A 23322-nucleotide genomic window follows, 5' to 3' on the forward strand; every position below is an offset into this window, starting at 1 on the left:
CTTAGAAGGGAAACATACATACCCGACACGTAACAACTTACTCCTCAGAAGTACACATCGGTAACCAACCTTGGGTAGGAATGTAATTGTCCCTGAAGTTCCGGGACTAGAATAGGGCTACGGTATTCACTGCCTGTCGTATGAGGCGACTAAAAGGGGGCTTCCGGGGTTGCGGGCGGCAAGAGTTGGAGCTCGAACCGTCCAGTATGCTACCCCGGGAAGGACGGTGGTATGTGTGGTCGCATACTGTCGTAATAACCAGATGTTTTGGGAGGAACAAACGCTCCCCCAGGGCAGAGCCCATCCGGGCATCGCGCTTGCAGGACTCCGGTTGTGTTCCGTCGGAGATCCCGGAGTTCTCCAACAAGCGCTGAGGACGGCCACCGGGGGGGTTTTAGTGCGGTAATAATCCCCAAAAAGAAGAAATAAACAGGGTAGGAATGTAATATTATCTGGGATAGGGATAGGACAGTAGCTATTGATCATTAGGTTGACTGCATGCTCGTTTGCTACTTACGTAGGTATTATAAATTAAACGGCCTATTAGTGACGTAGGTATATACCTAATACTAGTATTGATATTTCCCATAAATGTCAATAGCTCATATTTTAGGTGCTAAACCACAATTAACATTAATCCAGGATATAATTTATAATGTCACGATCGTATTCTAAATGCTATCTGCCTAATATATTAGCCGAAACTGTCAACAAACAGTGTTGGATTTAACTGAAAACCGCAAAACTATGTTTTCCCTATTTCGAAGCGAATTAATGAAATATTTGTTTGAAAACATTGTTTTGTAATGTAATTAGAATTCTATTTGATTCTGGTGTAAAACAGTCATTAACGTCCATTGAAGGTGTTAGAGTCCTTTGTGGTTCGACTCGGGCGGCACCACCGCCACACCTATTTCTGCAGCACCCTTCAAACCAGAACACAGCAGCGTTAAGCGTTCTGTGTTCTGGCTTGAAGGGTGTGGAAAAGGAGACATACTTTTCCGATGCCTTCCAGCTTAGTCCTCAGCAGTAGTGGCGCATCTGTGGCCGACCTCAGGTAGAAATATCTAATCTATAACTAATGAGAACATGAGTCCTAATCGATCATGAATGATAAGAGTACATATCATTATCAACCCGTTACTGACCGATTGGTAGACACGGTTCTCCTCTCCAAATGGGAAGAATTAGTGCGAACGATGCCTAAATGCAAAATGACACACTTAACACGTTGAGAGCTATTAAAGAACACTCAGGCAAGTAGGTACGTACGTAAGTTTCTTCACTATGTTTTTCTTCATCGTTATAGAAAGTGAATAATTATTTTTAATTTGTCAATGATACTATAAGTCCATACACATGTTACAAAATGAACGCCAAAAAGGTCTCAACACAGGTGTCACTCTCGTGATAAAAATGTAACATGATTGAAGTTACTGAGGGCGCTCAATCTAATAAAGTACACAATTTTTCTCAAGTCTTTCTTCGACGGTAGGTATTATGTGAGATAATTTGTTTCCTCACGACCACATGTTGTTGTGGCAGCTTTGTAATAAATGTTTTAAGTTACATTTTATATATAAAATTCTCGTGTCACAATGCTATTTACCGTACCCGAAACGGCTTTACCGATTCTCACCAAATTTTACATGCATATTCAGTAGGTCTGAGAATCGGCTACTATCTATTCTTCGTACCCCTAAGTGATAAAGGTTGTTCATTCTTAACTTTTTTTTAATTTATATGGCAACACAACGTTTGCCGGGTCAACTAGTATTGTATAAACAAGTAATTTAATTAAAAAATCAAAAACCCGACTGCACTAAACAGGCTGAAGTAGAATTTCCAAAAACGGTGAAATAGGCGTTTTATTATCTTTATGCAGAAAGCTTAATAAAAAGTTTCTAAGTAGGTATCTGCTTCAAAATCAAAAGATGTACAAACAATATTATCCTATTTGTATCCTCGTAGTGCTCATTTACGCTATATAAATAACCTGTGAGTAAAATTCCAGCACTCTAAAGTGCAGCGGTTTCCCTTAGCGTTGATCTCTGGCACAGCAACACTACTCATTTAGTCAGACAGTCATCTCGATGTAATGTGTAATCTACCTTTTAATTTCCTTTGTTTTGATACCCTATTCGATAGGTTTGGTATTTTTTTAAAACGAGTTACTATTTCGCAAAAAAGATCCACCATTTACGATGTATAAATGATCTATCCGGTGATTATATTACCTCATTAGGGGTAGATTTTCATTATTTTTATCCAACAAGCCTGATACATTTTATAGTGTTTGCTTCAAAATTGACGGTTGTTCAAATGAACTTTTAACCCTTATTTTACCCTCTACGGGGTTGATTTTTCGGAAGGGGATAAATAGGTGTGTCCTTGTTCCTACCCAGAAGGCCAAATACTAAATTTCATAGTAGTTGCTTCAAAATTAAAGGATTTAAAAAAAAAACTGTTTTTCCCTATTTTACCCTCTTAGGGGTGGAATTTCCAAAAGGCCTTTAACTCTAAGTTGAGCGGTTTTGGCTGTACGTTGATTTGTGAAAAATGAAAAAGTCATTTAATTAGTCAGTCAGTCAGTCATCTTGCTGTTTCATATATATACAAATACGTTTTTTAATCTACGTTTAATTTACTTTCATTTGATACCCCACTTTTTTTTAAATTATGTATTACTATTTGGCGCCAAAAATTCGCCCTTTTGATTTTTTTCTGTAACACCTATTTAAGGACACTCGGGTCATTGAGACGAATATAATGACACCTTAACTGACGAAATTTATCCAGTCATTTGTAAGATCGGCACAAATAAAGAAAGACAAACATACAAGATACGCGCGAAAAACATAACCCTTCCTTGGCAGTCGGGTAAAAAGACATATCACAAATAAAACAAACTATCGTTAAATACTATTATAATTATTCAACTGTACTTTGCTCCTGTTATTTTACTAAGAATATTTTTTGTAAAATTGTAAGATGGGAACGTAGTTTTTGTACATAATAGGTATTACATTTTTAATAGCACGCAGAAAAACTTTTAAGTAGGTATGTTCTTTTATTCCAGATTTAAAAAAGGAGGTATAGGCACGTAGTTATATCATTTAGTAAAAAACATTTTTATTAAAATCTCGCATGGAAAAATGATGGAATAGTGACGGTCTGGCAAGACAGATAAAATCACGAACCATATTCTAGATTGGAATGAAAAATTAAATTTAATCAACCGTCAAAAGATCGACAAGGATTAATTGCCTCGAATTCAGCTCTCACTGGTAGCTGGAGGAACCTGCTATCGACAGCGTATTGAAAAAAGTTACTCTACGAACTGTTTAAATTTAGAAATGGAATTCAAAGTGGAAACTGATTCAAAATTTGGCCAAGTGCAAGTCGAACTCGCACACGAAGGATTCCGTACCACCAACATTTTCATATTTTTTATATTTTTAGTATTTGTTATTATAACAGCCACTAAGTAAATACATTGTGAAAATTTAAACTGTCTACTTATTACGGTTCAATAGATAAAGCGAAAGACGTCGAGAAATAGCAGTTTCTTGTATGGCGACCCCCATTTATTTCAAACATTTTTTTATTTTTAGTATTTGTCGTTATAGCAGCCACTTTTATACATACTCTGTAAAAAAATTAAGTGTCTATCTATTACGGTTCAGGAGATAGAGTCCTGTGACAGATGGACAGACAGCGAAGTCTTAGTGATAGGGTTCCGTTTTTACCCTTTGGATAAGGAACCCTAAAAATGAATGAATATTCATTCATAGTTAAAGTGCTTCTGCACTTCTGCATGATCCATTAGCGTATCTACTAATGGACCATAAACATTAGTTTGCACTTTACTTCTGTTAGCTCGCTCTTACTGTGAATATTGGCAGTACAATTTATAAATAGAAGATTTGGCACCGCAATATTTTGTGAAATCGGTATCGTTATGTAGCGACTTATATCACGTTTATTTATTATTCGTGAAATAAAAAATTGATTTGTTTTTGTGATCATGTTTTATAAAGTAAGCAAAAGGCAAAAGTTAAATACTTACATAATATACCTATATTAACTGTGTGTTGCGGTAGTTCTATGTGGTAGTCTATGACCATTTTATTTAATTTATTATTAACGTTAAAACAGGCAATGTAAATTTAAAAAGGAGCGTTCATACAGAAAATTACAATGATTATATAAACGTCCACACGCGCCAGTTTTAGCGGACGCCCTTAAATCACCGAAATTATAATATCCACTGAAACAAGTTCTACCTAATATTATTAAAAAATATTATGGTTTTCATATTAAACTAGTAGTGCCCGCGGCTTCGCCCGCGTTAAAGAAAAACATAAAATATAACTGAATTTTGTACCTTCATTGGAATGACAGTGGCGCCATCTGTCGAAAATTGGTCGTACCAACTCAGAAACCTTCGTGGGCTCATGCACAACAACTTTGCTAAGGATCATCACATGATCAAATGAATAGTTTACGATTCTATAAAGTACATACAGACAAACATTCATGTATATAGATTACAATAGCACTTAGCATGAACATTAAAAATCCTTAACCCTGTCACGTCGTTATACAGATGGGCCTATAGACATGGGTCTAAGATACCCTCGGGTCGAGTGGAATGGAATCGGCCCTACGGACGGGTACAAATGAAGGAATTAACCCGCCTAAACGTTATTTATGAGTTAGAGATCGGGGAATTAAGATTTTTGGGGACACCCGAATTATTTTGTCATCGCAATTTTAATTAATTTTCTCTTAAATAACCTATACTTCTATTAAAGTTTATCTACAATCACAGATTCCTTCCAAGAATTACATAACTTCATCAATTTTATATAAAATATAACGTCTCCACATTATTATATTCTATTGAAACTATTATAATTTTTGGTCCATAATATTGAAAAAGTAACGACATATTTATAATATTTCCATGAAAATTAAAAGTAGAAACACAAGTGGATATGGTTTTAAATATACTTTATTCATAAAAATACAATATTTAATATTAACACATAAGCTTATATCTCTACTAAATACTACTGTTATTACTCTATCTAAAACACACAATTTGAGAGCAAATAATGTTATGCTGCACTTTTATCCGCCAGAAGAGTTATACAATTAGATAGTAGTTAAGAGTCCGCGCCAAACTGCTAGTCCGCTCTGAATATAGAAGCAGCGCGGGACCCCCGGCACCCCCCTCTGCCCGCTCTCACTCGCGGGTACATAGCTGCGTTAGTGTGCCCTTACTGTTGCTACGGAGTATACGCTTGTAGTTGTGTTCGACCGCATTGGCTCTCTGACTACAACTGCGCGCAACAACTTCAAAGCGAACTAGAAGTTTGGCGCGGACTACACATGAGCAAAAAACATTTTTTTTATTTTTTTCTTAAATGTCAAATTATTTAAAACAATTTTTTTCTGAATGATTAAAGCATTCGCAATCAAAAAATTATTAGTGTCCAAAAATGTTTGGTGTTTGATGAAAGGTTGTGACCGTTCCTTCTCTTAGTTCTCTAGAGCTGCATAATCAACACGCATTAGGCAGATTCTTTTAATAAGTATGTTGGTAAATTCGGTGCGTCATCTCGTACAATAACTCAGTGTAATTACTATAATTCACATACTATAATAAATCGTCAATGAACAAATGTATAAATTTAAGCAACATAAAAAAGTGCATAGGATGATATCTAAAATCTACTGTGATTCTATCTACTGTTTTAAAGTATAATTATTAATCGATATTAAAATTGCCCATGTTGTTATACTCTTCCGACCACGCAGCAAACCGTGATCCGTCCATCTCCGGGGCATGTCTGTTGGTGTTGAGCAAGGCGTGTCCGCGGCCGCCGATGGCGACGCCACACTCTATGCATTTCGACACTTCCATCGCCCCGCCACATTCCCCGATGCAATAAAAGTGACCGTTGGGACACTTGTACCAGTGCCCAGCCTTTAGACCGATCGCTTGCACGATCAGCGCACGTTCTTGTTTAGTCGCTATACCGGACACCTTTATCTCCTCTTGGATCAGCTTCATGGCTGCAATGCCCTTGTTTTCGTCGTAGACGGTCCAGTGAGTCACCACGGCCGTAGCTTTCTCGAAAGCTGCTCTTACTTTCGGTTCATTTTTCGAAATTTTATAAGTCGGATGACTCGCTATTTTTGCTAGTTGAATCAAGGAATTCATCCGTTTTATTTCCTTTCCGATATCCTGTTGCTGTTGTTGACTTATTTTCTTTGTATTGTTTATAAGAGTATCGCAAATCATGTCAATTTGTTTTACCACTTGATCCTTGAATTCTACTAAATTTGCAGCGACATACAAGTTGTAGGTATCAGAAAGCATCTCCAATATGTTGAGGTATACAAATTGCATTCCCAATTGCAGAAGGGATCGTTTCGCTTTTATATTAATTAGCTTTAACAGAATAACAAACGCACTACACCATTTCTGAACAAGCCAAACTCTATCTGTAAATGAAAGATACATTTTTTTACTAAAAATAACCCGTACCTTCGATCCTTACCTCAGGCGAGGCTATTAGGTTATTTTTTAAAACCTCACAATCATAATTAGTAATATTTAATATTAAATTCAATCGGAGATTGAAACATTAAAGTTTTATTTTAATGTTTCAACCATGTTGACATGTATTTTCATGTCAGGTGACCACCACAGACCCATTGTTTCTATTACAAGCGCCGCAAATAAATAATTGTCTAATAAATTACTATATTTACGGCGCTTGAGGCGCATGGTCGGCTGCGGCCCCAGCGCTCACCGATGTATTGTATTGCCTAGGTGAGACAGAGCCATGATATCTACGCAGGAATATACAGGGTGAATTTTTCAAACGGGCCTTCAGGACCAAATCCGATTTCTTAAAAATTTTCATTTTCCTTTAAATTATCACATAACATTACTTCCCAGAATTTGATCTTTATAAACGACACTATCAGATAGTAAAATAATATAAGGGGTGTATTTTATTTCTAAATGAACTCGTTCGATTCCCCGCTAGGGAAAAAGATATTTAAAAAAACTAATGATGCAGTTTTAGTTTTTACCAAAATCGGCCTCGTAACTCCTTTCAGCTATTTTCGCTAATCCTTATAGTTTGGCCTTATTTGGCCCTGGAGGCCTATTCGAAAAATTTACCCTGTATATAAATGTTAACTATAATATTAAATCAAACACACATATCTACAATAACCTACCTGTATATATCTTTGGAGGGTTGTCCACGATCATTTGAACTTTTGCTTTTAGTTCCGCTTTCTTAGCTTTAATTTGAGCCTGGGTACCATACACACGCTCTTTTATAGGATTGATTTCCTTTTTAAACATGTCGTTAACAAAATCTTTATATCTGTGAGTATTGATGATCGGTTTACGACAATAAGGACACGCTCGAATCGACACAGTATCTTTGTCTCCGAACATAAGATTATTCATATTTTCCAGTTCTAAAACATGATTGCAATCTTCCAGTAAAACGAATCTGAAACGAAAGCAGTATATTAGCATTTATGTTCTGAACGATGATAGAACGTTTTGTGGGTCATCTCGAGAAGCAGCACCACCACACCTATTTCTGTCTAATAACAGCAGTGTTAAACGCTGAAAATATTAATATTATTGAGTTAGGTTGAACTAAATACATTAATGTTTTAAAACCGCCAGATATTTAGAAAATTTTACCGATGTATTGATATATTGATATTTTAGTATGTATATGTATATGTATATCAACATTTATTTCTACTTCCCGCATGCCTACCCCGTGGGACACTAGTCCTAACTTAGTGATTGAATTAATTATCATCATCATCAATCCATTACTGTCCCACTGTCCCTGCTGGGCACGGGCCTCCTTTCATAATGAGAAGGATTAGGCCATAGTCCATCGCGCTGGCCAAGTGCGAATTGGTGGACTTCACATACCTAGGAAAACATTTTTTTTAGGATTTCTCAGGTATGCAGGTTTCCTCAGAATGTTTTCCCTCACCGTTTTAGCAAATGATAATTAACTTCTAATAGGCACATAACTAAAAATCAGAGGTGCGTGCCTGGTATTCGAAAATCGGACCCCCTCGATCAAGAGGTCTGGGTTCTACCCACCAGGCTATCGTTTTATATAGGTTTAAAGAAGTCTTAAGTACCTCAACTAACAACTAGTTTGGTGGCTTTTTTTGACACTGGTGGTTACCAAAAGGTTGTTGTGTTTCTTAACTGGTATTACTGGATGCTCACTTGTCATCATCCTCGAAGTCGTCGCCGAGGAAGTCCCTGGGGAAGTCGTCGGGGCGGCAGAGGCTGCAGATGTCGGGGCAGGGCTCGCCGCACAGGCCGCGGCAGCGGTGGCCGGGCGCGCCGCAGGGCGCGGGGCGCGGGCAGGGCGCGGCGCAGGCGGGCCGCGCGCACGCGTCGCCGCAGCGCCGCCCGCACGCGCCGTGTGCGCACCGACGCGTGCACTTCTCCTGGAAACCTTAGCTTGTAGTCTACGCCAGCAGTTTGTAACATATCGCTGCTTCAATTCAAAATACCACAAATAAATAATATCAAAAATGGTTTCATCGCAAAAATGTAATCGTAAGGCTCTATATTTTTATATTTCAAAAAGACTCCCATTGATTTTGCATTTTGAGATACAAAACCCACGTTAAACGTAAAACGTTGCTTTTGAATTGTCGATTTCAACGCGCGAAATATAATCTAAACCGTCATATTGTTAGTTGCGCGTCGACAACCAAGCTGAAAGCACGTCTCTTTAGTACAAAAGTGCCACATCTCGAAAACTAATCTGTGTTATACATTAATTTTATAAAAGCAAAAAGCACTACTTTTTTAATTAGCTGTTATGAAGAAAGTGATATTTTGATTTGTAGTAGTTTTGAATTGAAGCAGCGATATTTAAGCCTCGCGCCTTTAGCGATCAACGCTAAAAATGGGTTAATTCCGACCCATCACTTAAATCTATTCTAATTTTGTAAAATCAAATCAACTTTTTAAACTAGGGGCCTCCATTTCACTTCCGCTCCGGGCCTCCGACCTTAGTCCGCCACTGTTTACATTGTATTGTGGCAGAGGACCCCGCAAAATGTATTTTGCCCACATACAATTTAGGTCTTACGCCGCCAGCGAATAGATCCCAGTATCGGACAACCTTCACCGAACTGGTTAACGGATAAAAAGTTTTATATTACATAATATATTGCAAATAAGTTGACTATTTCAGACCAGAATATGATTAAGATTTTTTTTATCATAATCTCAACTATATTGTTTTTAATAAGAAAAAAACATCAATTTGGACTGCAACTGCCCGGGTATTATAATTTATCTGCCTGTGTGACAGTTTATCCTAATCTCCGAAACAGCTGTACCGATTTTGCCAGACTTTAACTGGCAGTTGATCTTGTAAGGAGTATTATAATTTAAAAAAATCAAAGTTCCTTTCAAAAATATCCATTAGATTTGCAAAATATTTTGAAACGCAGATAAAATCGCGGTGCACAGGTCGTAATAAAAAAAAATGTTATTAGAATTTAATCTCTTACCATACAAGGCACGCAAGGCTCTCCGCACAGATTCTTGCACTTCGAGTGCTGACATTTCACTTCACAAGGTTTGGTACATGGCGGGCAGACTTGATTACACGGCTCCTCACACCTAGGAAACAAATGGTAGTTATTATTCAACGGGGAAAAGACTACTGCATCTGTTTTTTTATATCTAAAACATTCCGAAAAATACTTATTTTGTATGTGGCGGGTCCCTTTACCAGAATCACATTGTGACAGCGTCGCGTCGGATGTTCATAACGTGATTCTGGTCATAGAAAATATATAAAATTGACCCTTCAAGAACACAGCTTAACACTGCTATCATTAAGCAGAAATACGTGTGGTGTCGCCGAAGTGGAACCACACATGGTAGTTACGGGAGCAGAATAGGGCTACGGTATCAGCTGCCTGTCATAAGAGGCGACTAAATGGGGCTCCCGGAGTCGCTGGCGGGAAGAGTAGGAGCTGGAAGAGTCCAGTCAGCGACCCCAGGGAGGTCGTGTATATCACACCGCCTGATATACGCGAACTAGGTGGCGCCCAACGGGGCTGCGCGCCAAGAGGACTCCGGTTGGGTTCCTTTGTAGATGCTGGTATCCTCTAGGCAGCGCCGGACGACCACGGGGGGTTTCGCGGTAAAATCCCAGATAGCCCCGTGTCCGTGGTAACTTTTGCAGGTATTACCGGTGTCCGCAGATGAGCTGCTGGTTGCAGGTCTGCGTGCAGGGCGCGTGCAGGCGGCGCTGGCGGCAGCGCGCGCAGCCGCCGCCGCACGCGTGCCCGCACGCCAGCTCCGCGCCGCACGCCGCCGTGCAGTACGCCAGCAGCAGTGTGCGGTCGAAATCTGACGGGAGACACCGTTTTCTTTTAATATTCGAGTAGCAAACGACCTTGCTGTCAGACTGGACATGTACTGACATCTGTAATTGAAACCCCGGTAAAATTAGACTCTTTATCTGACGTAGGCAACAGGTGCATTGCTACCAACGCGGATGCTGTCCACCTAATAGACATCTATTGATATCTGTAATTGAAACCCAGGTAAAATTAGACTCTTATATGAGTTAGGCAACAGATGCAATGCTACCACTGAGGATCAAGTTGGATAACCTCGGATATTAGCCTCGGATCACATCTCCTTTACGACACCCTTCAAAGCTGAACACTGTTGTTACTAGGCATATGATGATTACAAATATCCATCGGTTGCAGGAGCCACTTACCATCAGATGGACGCATGCTTGTCTGTTACTCCCATATTATAAAAAAATCAACAAGTTGCATTCCGGGAGTGCCGGCAAAAGTGAAAACTTTCGAAACCTACCCAGAATAATAAAATATAATAAATAAAAAATGAAACTGAGAATGAATTTCTTCTATGCTGACACCGGATAACATCTTGACTTTTGCACTTTGCTGTGTTACGAATTTACGATCAGGCCACATATGTTGACCTTAACATTTTTTACCCATCACAAAAAAGTGTAAGTAATTTTTTGTTCAAAAAGTTATCAGGCTATGTGTCCTGACGGGAGTTTAACAATTTTTACAAATAACAAAATGTGCACAACACCGATAAATTTTCACTTTAAAAACCATAGATAAATATAGATATCTCCCGCCTTTTAATTGAAGGAAGCCATTAAATGGCTTAAAGGGCTGCCAATTCTGTCAATATTTATCAAACACGAAAATAGATGACAGTGACAATTTCAATTGTCAAAACTGATTACATTTTCTTTTTAGGTGTGAGTAATCTTTACTGTAGGACTACCATGAGTTTACAAAAGTATTACTCGCTAGCGACTGCGTAAAATAAATGTATGAAAAATTGTACAGCGCCTCTGGTGGTTACTCGTAGAACTAAAATCCGTAGTGACGTAACTCGATACGTAAAAAACCTATCGAAATCAAATCGCTAGCGAATGTCATTATGATCTATTGCCATACAAATTCGGTCCCATGAGTCATTAATTTGACAGACGTTGTCAAGAAATACCGTAACGATAGTAGTTATGTTATTCACTAGCAAAATGACAATAGTTTTCTATTTACCATTTCTATAGTGGCGGTTCTATGCCAACTCATGGTAATGCTACTGATCTATGTTAAAAACTTACTTAGTCCCAGGCTTCGTGCGACATTGTAGCCTGCCCTGCTAACTTTTTTACCTATAATAAAAAGTGCACAACACCACTGTATTGTATGTATCTATTAAATAGATATGTATGAACATTGTCTCACGTATGCCAGTAGAGAGGGTAGATGTTAAAGTCAGTCTGGTGACGTACGAGATCCGGATCGGACGTGCAGCCCTGCTCGGAGCTGGTGGAGTGGTGAGCCAGTGCATGTTAAATTAAATAGCCTTGGTTCTTACAAACATTACAACCACTAAAAATGTTCACTTCAAAAACTTACCTCGTCCTACGCTCCGTGCGACGTTGCACGGCAGGCGCACGTCGTGTCCGCACGGCGCGGCGTACGCGACAGGCAGCAGGTGTTCGCACGCGGCGAGCGCGCACGGCTCGGCGCAGCGCCGCGCGCACGCGTGCCCGCACGATAGCCGCCGCGAGCACTGCTGTACGCACAGTTCCCGCGTCGCCGCACGCGAACACTCCGTTGTTACCTCGTGACCGCACTCCGGGATCGTCTTTTTCACCTTTATTAAAGTGATACAGGAAATTTTAATACGTAAAAATACAATAAACAAATAAATTAAACTATATAATGTTGTAAATACACACGCCAGCAAATTTAGAGGAACACTAACAAAAAGTAATTTATTTATAATTTCTTTTTTTTAACTCATGGACATTATTATTATTTTTAATTGTTATTCTCTAATATATATTAATTCCTCATTTCATTCCTCAAACATAAATTATACACTGATAAGTGGTTGTTTACACTTTAAACTCCTAAGCGTTCCTGTTCAGAATTTGAGTTACTGTGGTCTAGGATTACTTTTGATCATTTTACTATTTACCCTTGCGAAGTTTACATTGTACTTAATAAAATATGAGTGATTTACCAGCACATTCTGTAGCCCTTACTTTGTTTGAGGAAGATGACTCTTATCATTCAGTGATTATAGCTTTAGGTATACGGGTGTGTCTATGATCCACGATTACGGTGGATGGGTTTAATAAATACGGACAGGCGGGTTTGTACAGGAGGCTAGAAACAGTCAGAAACCGGCAACGAGCGCTTTAGATAATTGTTTCATAAGGATACAAACCTTAAGAAATCGACGTCAAACTGCCTTTTAAGCCCGTAATGTCGTACACAAAGTCTGAAACGTCCTTGTTAGTGTAACTACAGTGAGAAGAAGATTAAATAAAGTTGGACTTAAATCATACATGCCCGCCAAAGCGCCAAGGCCGATTAGCATTTGATTGCCGACACCGTGAATTAAAAGATGAGTAGCAGCGATTCTTCTATAGCGATGAGAGTAGATTCTATGCGGATTTTGGAGAAGATGTGGATATATACGAGATAATAAAAAAAATCAAAACAAAAACCGAAATATTATTAACTTTTATACAGCGTTCCTCTAATTTTGCCGGCGTGTGTATTATCGATATTTATTTATTATATCGATAACTGGCCGCGCTCATGTCCATTGTTACACCCATTGTGGGTTCAGGTGTTCCTAAATTTATAAATAATTATTTATAGAACAGTTAAAATCCTGGATCATTTTTAGAATTACTTCAACTGATTCCAATTAACTTATTAATTACTTGATTATTGAACACTGTAATCATGTCGATTTCGTATAATTTAAACATTTACGATAAAATTTACGATGAGGCAGTTAAAAAAATACCTTTTCTCTACAATCCCCACATTTTTCGTAGCACTTCTTCTTGCAGAAGTGTCCGCACTCCAACATTCTGGCACAATTCTTGCGACACGGCTTCTCATCTACATTCTTGTTGCAAGCAATACGTTCAGTGTGCTTGCAATTGCTCCTCTTCTTTTGCACCTGTAATACAAATTAGAGATTTCATGGGTAAAACATGTCCAGTGGTCTACGGATGTAACTTTGTTAAGGGGCAGAATGTCCAAAACTGCCTCAAAATTTACGCGACGAAAAAAACGTCCATATATTTGAATTTTTTTCTTGTCTATGCTAAGGTAGTCAGGGACGGATGAAAAAAAAATAGACTGACATTTTTCGGTGAAAAAAGTTCTTCCTGTTTGTGGCTGACATACCTACATTTTATTTTATAATATAGGAGTAGTGGACAAGCAGGCAATCCACCTAATGGTAAGTATCAACCCCTAATAAGATTAGATACGTACCTTAGATCAGCCACAAATACACCGCTACCCCTAAGCACTAACCCGGAATGCCTTAGGCAAGTAGGTATTTCTCCCTTGCCGCACCCTTGAAACCGCAACAGCGCTGAACACTGCCTATATTAGTGTACGTATTGCGGCCGCAGTTCCACAGAGGGTTCTACCACCTATATTATACCACATGTGAACAGTTCCAAGAAGAATTAAAATGCGACAATTTTTGGGAAATTCATATGTTAAATTATTCTGCGGAAACTTGCTGCTCTGATTCGGGAGATACAAAACCTTATTTTTTCATAGATTTGTCAGGTATGCAGGTTTCCTCACGATGTTTTCCTTCACCGTTTAAGCAAGTGATAAATAATTTGTAATACGCTTAACCACTAGGCTATAGTTTCATATAGGTTTCAACAGTTTCGTGTAGGTTAAAGAAATCTTAATGCCATCAAAAACAATGCTTGTAAAAAAATCCAAGTCTCGCCATTCAATTCTTCTACCGTAAAAAGTCTTGAGATCTATGTAATACCAAGCCGGTAATGTATGCAGTCCCTACTTAAGAGACCTTCTGTCTTAAGGTATTATCTCACTATCTAACCTAACAACATCTCATGGGACCATACCAATTTTAAAAATATTTTATGTTCTAAATAAATTAACGTGGCAATCGTACTGCAAGTCACATTGTGTTTTCATCTTATCATATCGCATCACACAAGTACGATTGCCACGTCAATTTATTTAGAACATAAAATATTTTTAAAATTGGTATGGTCCCATAAGATGTTGTTAGGTTAGATAGTGAGATAATACCTTAAGACAGAAGGTCTCTTAAGTAGGGACTGCATACATTACCGGCTTGGTATTACATAGATCTCAAGACTTTTTACGGTAGAAGAATTGAATGGCGAGACTTGGATTTTTTTACAAGCATTGTTTTTGATGGCATCTCATTCCTTTTTGTAGATAGTTCTACTCTTTTCCTTTCCGGTACCTTCCACTAGTTGAATCTCAACAACAGATTTTTTAAAGGCAATTAAATTGTTTAGGTAGTCTTTGTAGTTATGTAAATAATCTTGCCATTCATCATCACTTTCATTCGAACATGACAATAAATTAAATCTAAAAAAGTTACTATTTTGACAACTGAAATTATGCCCGTTATCCTCAGGAAAAACATTCTAAAACATCTCTACTGATTGTGATTTATTTATTTATTTATTTATTGGGATTTAACGTGTCTTCGTATTAAATAATCGACATCCCTTACTTTCTTCTGAATATCCGACAAAAATCATTGGTAATCTTTCACTGACTTCGTCGGACTCCGGTTTTTGATATAAACCACAGTATTTACTGCTCTTGCTCAAATTAGTTTCAATTTATAATAGACTTCTGACTTCTGAAATGAAATGAAATATTTATTTAATAATGATAACATCAGTTTTAGACTTGTCGCATATACAATAATAGTTCTGTTAGCTGTTTCAACCACAACAATTTGTTTAGGGGTATACAGTATCGCCTTCTAATGTAGAATTCCATTTGTTGATAAGAAAATATTGAAAGCTCTATTACAAAATGTCGTCCCACCATCTGATCTCATACATTTGTTCGACTTGCTAGTTCCTTTTTCAACACTTTATATTTTTTAAATTTCTTAAAGACTCACTCTTATGTTTTAGAAAATAAACATTCATCGTGTCATTCGAGAATAATAGTCGATAAATAATAACATGTACCTTGAACCGTTGAGTGAACTAGCTTCCATGGGACTACATAAATCTGTATGTACGATCTCCAGTATATCGTTCGTTCGCGTTCAGAGGTTTGGAAATGGTTTCTTACTAGTCGTCATATCCGTCGGTAATGTTCACATTATCAAGACCAGTCATAATATTCTTTAAAATTCGCATATATTCCGGATTAATATGGGCTAGTCTTCTATGCCAATATTTATTTGACATTGTCAAATTACATATCGGTGATTTGACAAATTGTTTAAATTTATATATACCATTTACGTTGTGGCCAGTTGCGATGATAATATCCATAGAGTTACTAATAGTGCAACCGTTTTTCAAAATTAACAGTAAATCCTTTTTCAGTAAGTTTACTCACCGCTAACAAATTCATACTTAAAATTATTTATATTAAAAAGGTTTCTTATAATAATTTCCACGTATTTTCCGGGTAGGTACTAACACAAAATAAAAACTAACAGAAGTAAATCTTCATACAAAGTGGGCTGAAGTAACGCACACGTAGACACCACTTACCGACTCGTTATCTCGGGGGGACTCGAGCGCATACGTGCGCGACTGTCAGTTCATTTCTGACACGCGTTTGTAACTGTTTTGTACAAGCAATGGAGCAAAATAAAATACCCTAATTGTGCAATGGACGGTTGTTTAAATTCAACGTTAAACTGTGGATTTTCGTTTTTTTATAGCTATCAATTATCAAGCCACTAGGAGCTGATATTTTTGGTGATCATGGCAAGAATATGTTATAAAGTGGATATCTAAGCTCGATTTATATAACAGTTTCCTATTTCGAATCATTTGAAACGAACTTAACTAAATTTTTGTAATATTGCGTTGAAATGTTACGTACCTAATATTACGTAAGTTGAAAACATGATTTTTTGTTCGTATATATATTGGTTTGTCTTTAATGCCATTTGGTAGGTTTATGTCTAAAACGGATAGGGCAAAAGGAATTGTGTAATTAGGGTAATCCGTTTAGAAGTTATTAGGGATTTTCTATTGTGAACATTATAATTTTTTATGTGCTTACATATAAAAAATATTTTCATAGACATTTATTTATGCTCAATAAGGCCGAAAGGAGATGTTTCAAAATGTATGGGCTCCCGGCCACCTTTTGTAGACTATATTAAAAATTAAGAAAACTTGCAAAGAAGGGGGTTAATTTTCTTCAAATCATGTTCGTTTAATTGTTAAAAAACAATGATTTACACTTAAACTTGCAACACAACAGTGGAAAAACATCATGGCGGTAGTGATTACCGTAATAATGTCATCTGTCATTCTATTTTAACTTACTATATACATTATATACTTTTTAATATATTTTTTTACGCGAATGGGCGTAGATATATAAACATTGTATTGTGTGAATTGAGAAACAAGGCCTATATTTGATAAACATTAATTATATTTACTTTCATAAATCTTGACTTAAAACAAACATACCAAAATATGTACTTCTATACCAATTTATTTTAGTTAAAACATTTAAGTGTGTAAATAAAACAACTTTAAGTACACATTTGATCATATTTTACTTACTCTTCACTTAAATACATTATTTATTCATTTTAAATATCTTCCCTTATCAATATTTTCATCCTGTGACGAGCTCAGCCCAAACATCAAACAATGGGCATAATGTGAGCGCAACTACCTACGAGTACGGTTCGTTGCCCAGCGATGCAGTTGCAATAATAACTGATTATTTTGTCATCCCAAGAATGTCCATGTCTTGCTAATGTAATTATCTAAAAAAGAGAAATGTAAAAAGATTAGCTTCTGTAGTTTAAAATTATTTACGATTATTTCACGATTAATACAACAACTGATGTATATTTTACCTGATGATATTGAATCCTTGTCAACACAATCCACAGCGATCGCACGAAAATCACAAGAGTCCATAAAACATAAGCTGGGTAAACAAGTAAGGTAGAATCACAATAATCGTAAGCAGCACAGAGCAGAAACATATTCAGGATTAAAATGGAATCTTCTCATCAGTACCTACATATTTATTCAACGTTTACATTGGAGTCCACTATTATAATATGTATATATCCACTTTTACGCATATCAAATTGACAACTTCTTCTTTTTTAATTTGACATGTCACTTACATCTATAAAACCAGATACTATTTAAAAGGTGGTTTTGTTATTATTATTATAAATAATTAATTAAGTTCAGAAATAATGAGGGGATACCCAAAACAAAAGCCAGGTTGTAAAGTACTAAGGTAACAATAACTTTACGACAAAAACAGCGAAATACAGAATTACCGACATCCAAAGAGTATAGTAACCTATGTGTGGGGTACACATAGGTTCCCGACATCGACAGTTTTGAAAACTTGACATTGACAGTATTCCGCCATATTTAATATTTCAATGAGGATTGCTTATTTTAAATATTTTTAAACACGAATACTTTAGGTTATCAAAATATATGTGTATTTTTCTTCAATTATGCAAATTATTCGTGTTTTTTAGTTATAATGTACATAAGATGGCCGAAAATGAAACATCTCCTTTGCCTAAACACTTGTTTCCTTGGAAACAAACTTATTATTATTTTATAATGCGGTGACAGTTGCTAAACCTCACGACAGTTATTGTATATTGTGTATGTTACCGTTAGATTGTAGAATACGTTAGCATACACATTAACTAGACTTAAGATTAGCTAGAAAATATGCAGATTAACTATGTAGTTAAAATTCGAAACATCTTTTCAGACTTGTTCTTAGGGCTAAAACACATGCCTTTTTACGACACGACGACGTATCGTGACACATAGCGACATCGTGCCGCAAAGCGATATTGTTTCGTGAAAATATACAATGTTTGTCGTAAATTCATGACACGACGACGCATCATGGCATGCACGGGTCGACGTCAAGGGGTGAAAATTGATACAATCTCGTTTTGTACTTTAGGTAATGGACAAGCTAATCTGCGTTTTAACTGATTTAGGCACATTAGCCGTAACATCTAGTTTTTTTCTCATGACATTTGTCAGAAATTCGGAATGTTTTTGATATTATATAACTTTTTAGGGTTCCATACCTAAAGTTTAAAACGGAACCCTATTTCTAAGCTGTCCGTTCGTTTGTCTGACATAGAGCTCTATTTCTGGAACCTTAATACATAGAAATTTATTTTTTTTACGGAATATGTATAATGGTGGCCGCTTTAACAATATGTACTAAAAGTAAAAAGAAAAACTTTCAAATAAAGGAGAGTTGCCATACAAGGACCTTCTTTTTCTTTATTTATTTATTTATTTATTTATTTATTTATTTAAAAAGGCATACCAACTAAGTACATAAAAATTAATCTAATATTAATAAGACAATAAGAAAACGTTTAAAAATATGCACTTAAATTATAGGTCTGCACAACATTACAATTAAGTCAGACGCGCTAACGTCCTTACAAAAAAAAAAAAAAACATATCTTACAGTAAAAGTTACATTACTTCTTTACAAATTCGGTATAATGCAAGCTATAAACTATATTAACATGTGACTAAGAGATAATGGATAATAATATACAAAAAAAAAGACAAAAATTACTTAATATTACATAATGCTATCGAGACATTTTTCTTGAATTTTCCTATCGTGTCAGAAAATAGGTCAATATCAACATTTTGAAACAAAGAGTTATAGCATTTCATGGCTCGATTCAGCGGAGAATTAGATAAGTACTTGGCTTTATAGTGACTCGTACATAAGGGCTTAAAATTGCTTATCCTTGCGTTAACTCTAGGAGCGGTGATATTTATTCGAGAAAGAAGGAACGGACAGTCAGTTCGCTCATTTAATAGTTTATAAAGAAATAGAACCCTAAGAAGATCACTACGCTTATGCAATTGGAGAAGGTTAAAATATCGCAGACGGTCATCATAGCTTTTAATCGAATTATGTATTCCAGTAATGAAGGATAGTTTACGGATAAATCTCTTCTGTATATTTTCAATACGTTGTATGTCGTTCTGGTAAAGAGGATACCAAACAGAGGAACAGTAATCAATATGACTACGAACTAACATACTATACAAAGTTTTGAGAGCTAATACAGACGTAAATTCTTTTGTATTACGATTAATAAAACCCAACATTTTTAGACTTACTTTAATCGTATTATTTATATGGTTTTTAAATCTCAACTCTGAGTCGATTAAGACGCCAAAATCTTTTACTTCTTCCACTCTTTTTAATCTTACTTTCGAAATGTTATAAAAACTGTTATATTTGCTTCGTTTACGTGAGAATTTAATATGTATACATTTGTCTATGTTTATATCCATACCATTTCTATTACACCATTCAGAGATACTATCAACGTCTTGCTGCATCAACTCCTGATCCGTGTTGTTCTGAACAGCTCTAAAAATTTTTAAATCGTCTGCATATAACTGAAATTCCGAATATTTTATGCAATACTTAATGTCATCTATAAACATATTGAATAGAATAGGGCCCAGAATTGAACCCTGGGGGACTCCTGATTGAGGAACACAATGTTCTGATCTAAAACCGTTTACAGCAACACACATCCTACGATTTCTCAAATACGAGCTGAACCATTGCAAAACTGAACCCCCTATATTAAATTGATTTTTTAGCTTATGGATAAGTATGTCATGATCGACTCTATCAAAAGCTTTACTAAGATCGCTATAGATTGCATCAACTTCACTGCCACTTCCTAAATGAGACAATAACTTTTCCACAAATGACAACAAATTAGTAGAGGTAGATCGTTTAGCAATAAAGCCGTGCTGATGTTCGCTTAAAATCTGTTTTATATGCCAGATAAGGTAGGGACTGATGACTTGCTCAAAAACCTTTGCTAAGACTGATAATTTTGAAATAGGTCTATAGTTTTCGACTAATCGTTTATCGCCAGATTTTGGTATTGGCACTATAATTGCCTCTTTCCAGATTTTCGGGTTCCAGACTTCTTTATAAGGAGGAAATCTTGAAAAGGTACTCGACGACGTGGGAGTGACGCCGGGTTATGTGGGACTTTAGCCGCACTAAAATCCTCCGGTGGCCGTCCTCAACGTTTGTTGGAGAACTCCGGGATCTCCGACTGAACGTAACAGAAGTCCTTTAAGCGCGATGCCTCGATCGAGCTCTGCCCTGGGAGAACAGTTTTCGCTCCTCCTAAACTATCCGGTGTTCACGACGGTATGCGACTACACATACCGCCGTCCTTCCCGGGGACACTTATTGGACGGTTCGAGCTCCCTGTTGCCACTCCCAACTTCGGAAGCCCCCTTGTAGTCGCTTCTTACGACAGGCACGGGATATCGTAACCCTTTTTTAGTCCAGGAACTACAGAGACAAACATATAAGGACCTGCTATTTTTTAGCGTTTTTCATTTGAAATGTTCACAATGCATTATATGGCTGCTATAACATCAATTAGTAAAAATAAAAATAAAATAAACAAATATTTTTGTGGTACGGAACCCTCAGTGTACGTACGAGTTCGATTCGCACTTCACCCATTATTTGAATTGAATTTAAATTGAAGTTGGAATTGAAAACGTCTTTTATCTCGAGAATAAAAACAATTGACGTCGCCTATAATAGTAGGGGAGCCCAAGACGGGATTTCGAGAGTGACTCGAACGCGGCAGATTAAGATATGGGAGATACCTTACATCCTATAGAGTATCTTAAACTATCCATTTGGGGGGTTCAACCAGGGAAGTCCATCAGACTATTAATAAAAAATCGTATTATCTATAGTAGCTTAATTACATGCTGAAAACAATAAATTTATAATCTGATGGTTTGAGGGCGGCGTTAGGGAGTAATAAGGTTGCAAAAAATCTATACCTGGACATACTCGAGTGCGGTATTTTTTTTAATACAAAGGAAATAATGCTAGAAAATATGCACTATCTGATAGCGCCATTTATTAGCATGGATCCCTGGAAAGTAATGGTGTACAACAAACTAAAGGAAAAGGCAAATTTTATGGAAAATACATTATTCTTTATATATTCTCATTCTGTTTTTTTTTTCAAATCGTCAATATAAAAAACCCCTCCACTAAATCGTCAGCTGCAACATAAAACATCAGCTGGAATTTCCTGTATAATAATCTTACGCCCTCGAGTGTGTCAAGATAACGTTTTTTTTTGCATTTTCGAAGAGTCACTGACAGTCTTTCGAATCGAATCGTCAGTCTTTCGAATGGGGGACTCATCTGGGGTAACTTCATATCCCCTTTGAAAATCTAATGTGCTGGTTACTTTTTTTCCATTTTTACCTCTCGTATGGCTGTCCCCCTATGCAAACCAGCAGATAAACATATTTCCGGCATCAGAGATATATACTCTATCACTAACCTTCCGCGCCTTGAGTATGTCTGACTCTGCTTTTTACATTTTTCGAATCATCTAGAAGCTATTTCCACGGTGAATCGAAAAATATCACACAACCTTCTCTTCACTCTAACGTGTAATCTACACAATCGTATACGTCCTATTGACGCTCGAGTTTCTACCCATTTAACATCATGGGCTCCCCTACTACTCGTACATTTCGCGGACAGAAACACAGATTCATTAACTGCAAATGTAACTTTGTAATCCTATATAACTTATATAGGATACAAAGTTATTTAATGTAGTTGGTGTATCTAGATAACTGGACAGAAATTGCAAAATATTTTAGTTTTTCCATGAGTTATATACTAAACACTAATTGTACCCTCAATTTCAACGTTCTATGTCTGCTGGAAGTGCCTTAAACTTTTGATGATCGGTCAGTCAGTCAGTGAGTGAGTGACAAAATTACGAACTTTAACTACTTGTAATTCTTAAACTACTGGTTCAAATTGCATGAAATTTGAAATGTACCGTGTCTATACAATGCTTGCTTGGCTCCTGAAAATTCAGGCTTCTAGCTTCATATGCAACGAAGTTACAGGGGGTCAAAAATGGGCCGAATTGCTTCGGGAAAAGTATGGTACGGCCGTGCCGCTTCTTTTGGCTCGACTTGGCGGAGGCACTGCCGTGCCTCCAGATTACCTCAACTACGCAGTCATCGCAAGTTTGGTGGCATTTTTTGAGACACTGGTGAGGCCCGAGGTCTCCCTCCATCACCATACTGCAGCCTTTCTTGGCCTTTGCACATGGTTTCTCGCAGTCGTACTGTAAATGGATGAATAACAATTAGGGATGTTATGGATAGAAATTTTGGATGTGTATAATAGATATTGATACGATTTTATAAAAATCATTATAGTTATCAGTCTCGAATGTGGTTACTGATATGGAATTATATTTATTTATTTATTTTATTGTGTAAAGCATTTAGTACAATTCGTATATCACATGTTATTATATGTTTATAATAACATAAAATATATAGAAAATAACGCCGTCTATAGTTAATACGCAAAACTAGCGGTATATGCTATTATGTACTAAATTTTTATCATTCATCAACACAGATAGCGTTCAAAAATTCAGGTTTCTTGTATGGGGACCACTTTTTATATTCATTTTTTATTTTTAGTATTTGGTGTTTTAGCGGCCCCCATTACACATACTCTGAAAAAAAATCAAGTGTCTGTGTCTATGTACAGATGACAGACGGACAGACA

The 23322-nt window shown here is 36.8% G+C and overlaps 1 protein-coding gene and 1 long non-coding RNA gene across 3 annotated transcripts in view; both read right to left on the reverse strand.

The window, feature by feature from the left end:
- Positions 1-4999: 4999 nt before the first annotated feature.
- Positions 5000-23322, reverse strand: part of LOC140757292 (NFX1-type zinc finger-containing protein 1-like) — a 40528-nt gene continuing 22205 nt past the window's right edge. For both annotated transcript variants that reach the window (XM_073092924.1, XM_073092922.1), the window contains exons 20-27: positions 22745-22867; positions 13442-13600; positions 12031-12271; positions 10297-10456; positions 9607-9718; positions 8300-8526; positions 7264-7547; positions 5000-6516 (exon numbers count right to left, since the gene is read on the reverse strand). In XM_073092924.1, coding sequence (XP_072949025.1) covers positions 5777-6516; positions 7264-7547; positions 8300-8526; positions 9607-9718; positions 10297-10456; positions 12031-12271; positions 13442-13600; positions 22745-22867 — 2046 coding nt within the window. In that variant the 3' untranslated portion in view covers positions 5000-5776. The remainder of the gene's footprint in view (positions 6517-7263; positions 7548-8299; positions 8527-9606; positions 9719-10296; positions 10457-12030; positions 12272-13441; positions 13601-22744; positions 22868-23322) is intronic.
- On the reverse strand, positions 15111-18974 carry LOC140757290 (uncharacterized). Its single transcript, XR_012103955.1, has 3 exons — positions 17531-18974; positions 15657-17437; positions 15111-15316 (listed from the first exon to the last, which is right to left on the reverse strand). It is a non-coding gene; the product is annotated as an uncharacterized LOC140757290 (long non-coding RNA).

Source organism: Epargyreus clarus, unplaced genomic scaffold (genome assembly GCF_041222505.1).
Source record: "Epargyreus clarus isolate Ecla_fem2 unplaced genomic scaffold, WU_Ecla_fem_2.2 ptg000004l, whole genome shotgun sequence".
In the NCBI taxonomy this organism is placed as follows: domain Eukaryota; kingdom Metazoa; phylum Arthropoda; class Insecta; order Lepidoptera; family Hesperiidae; genus Epargyreus; species Epargyreus clarus.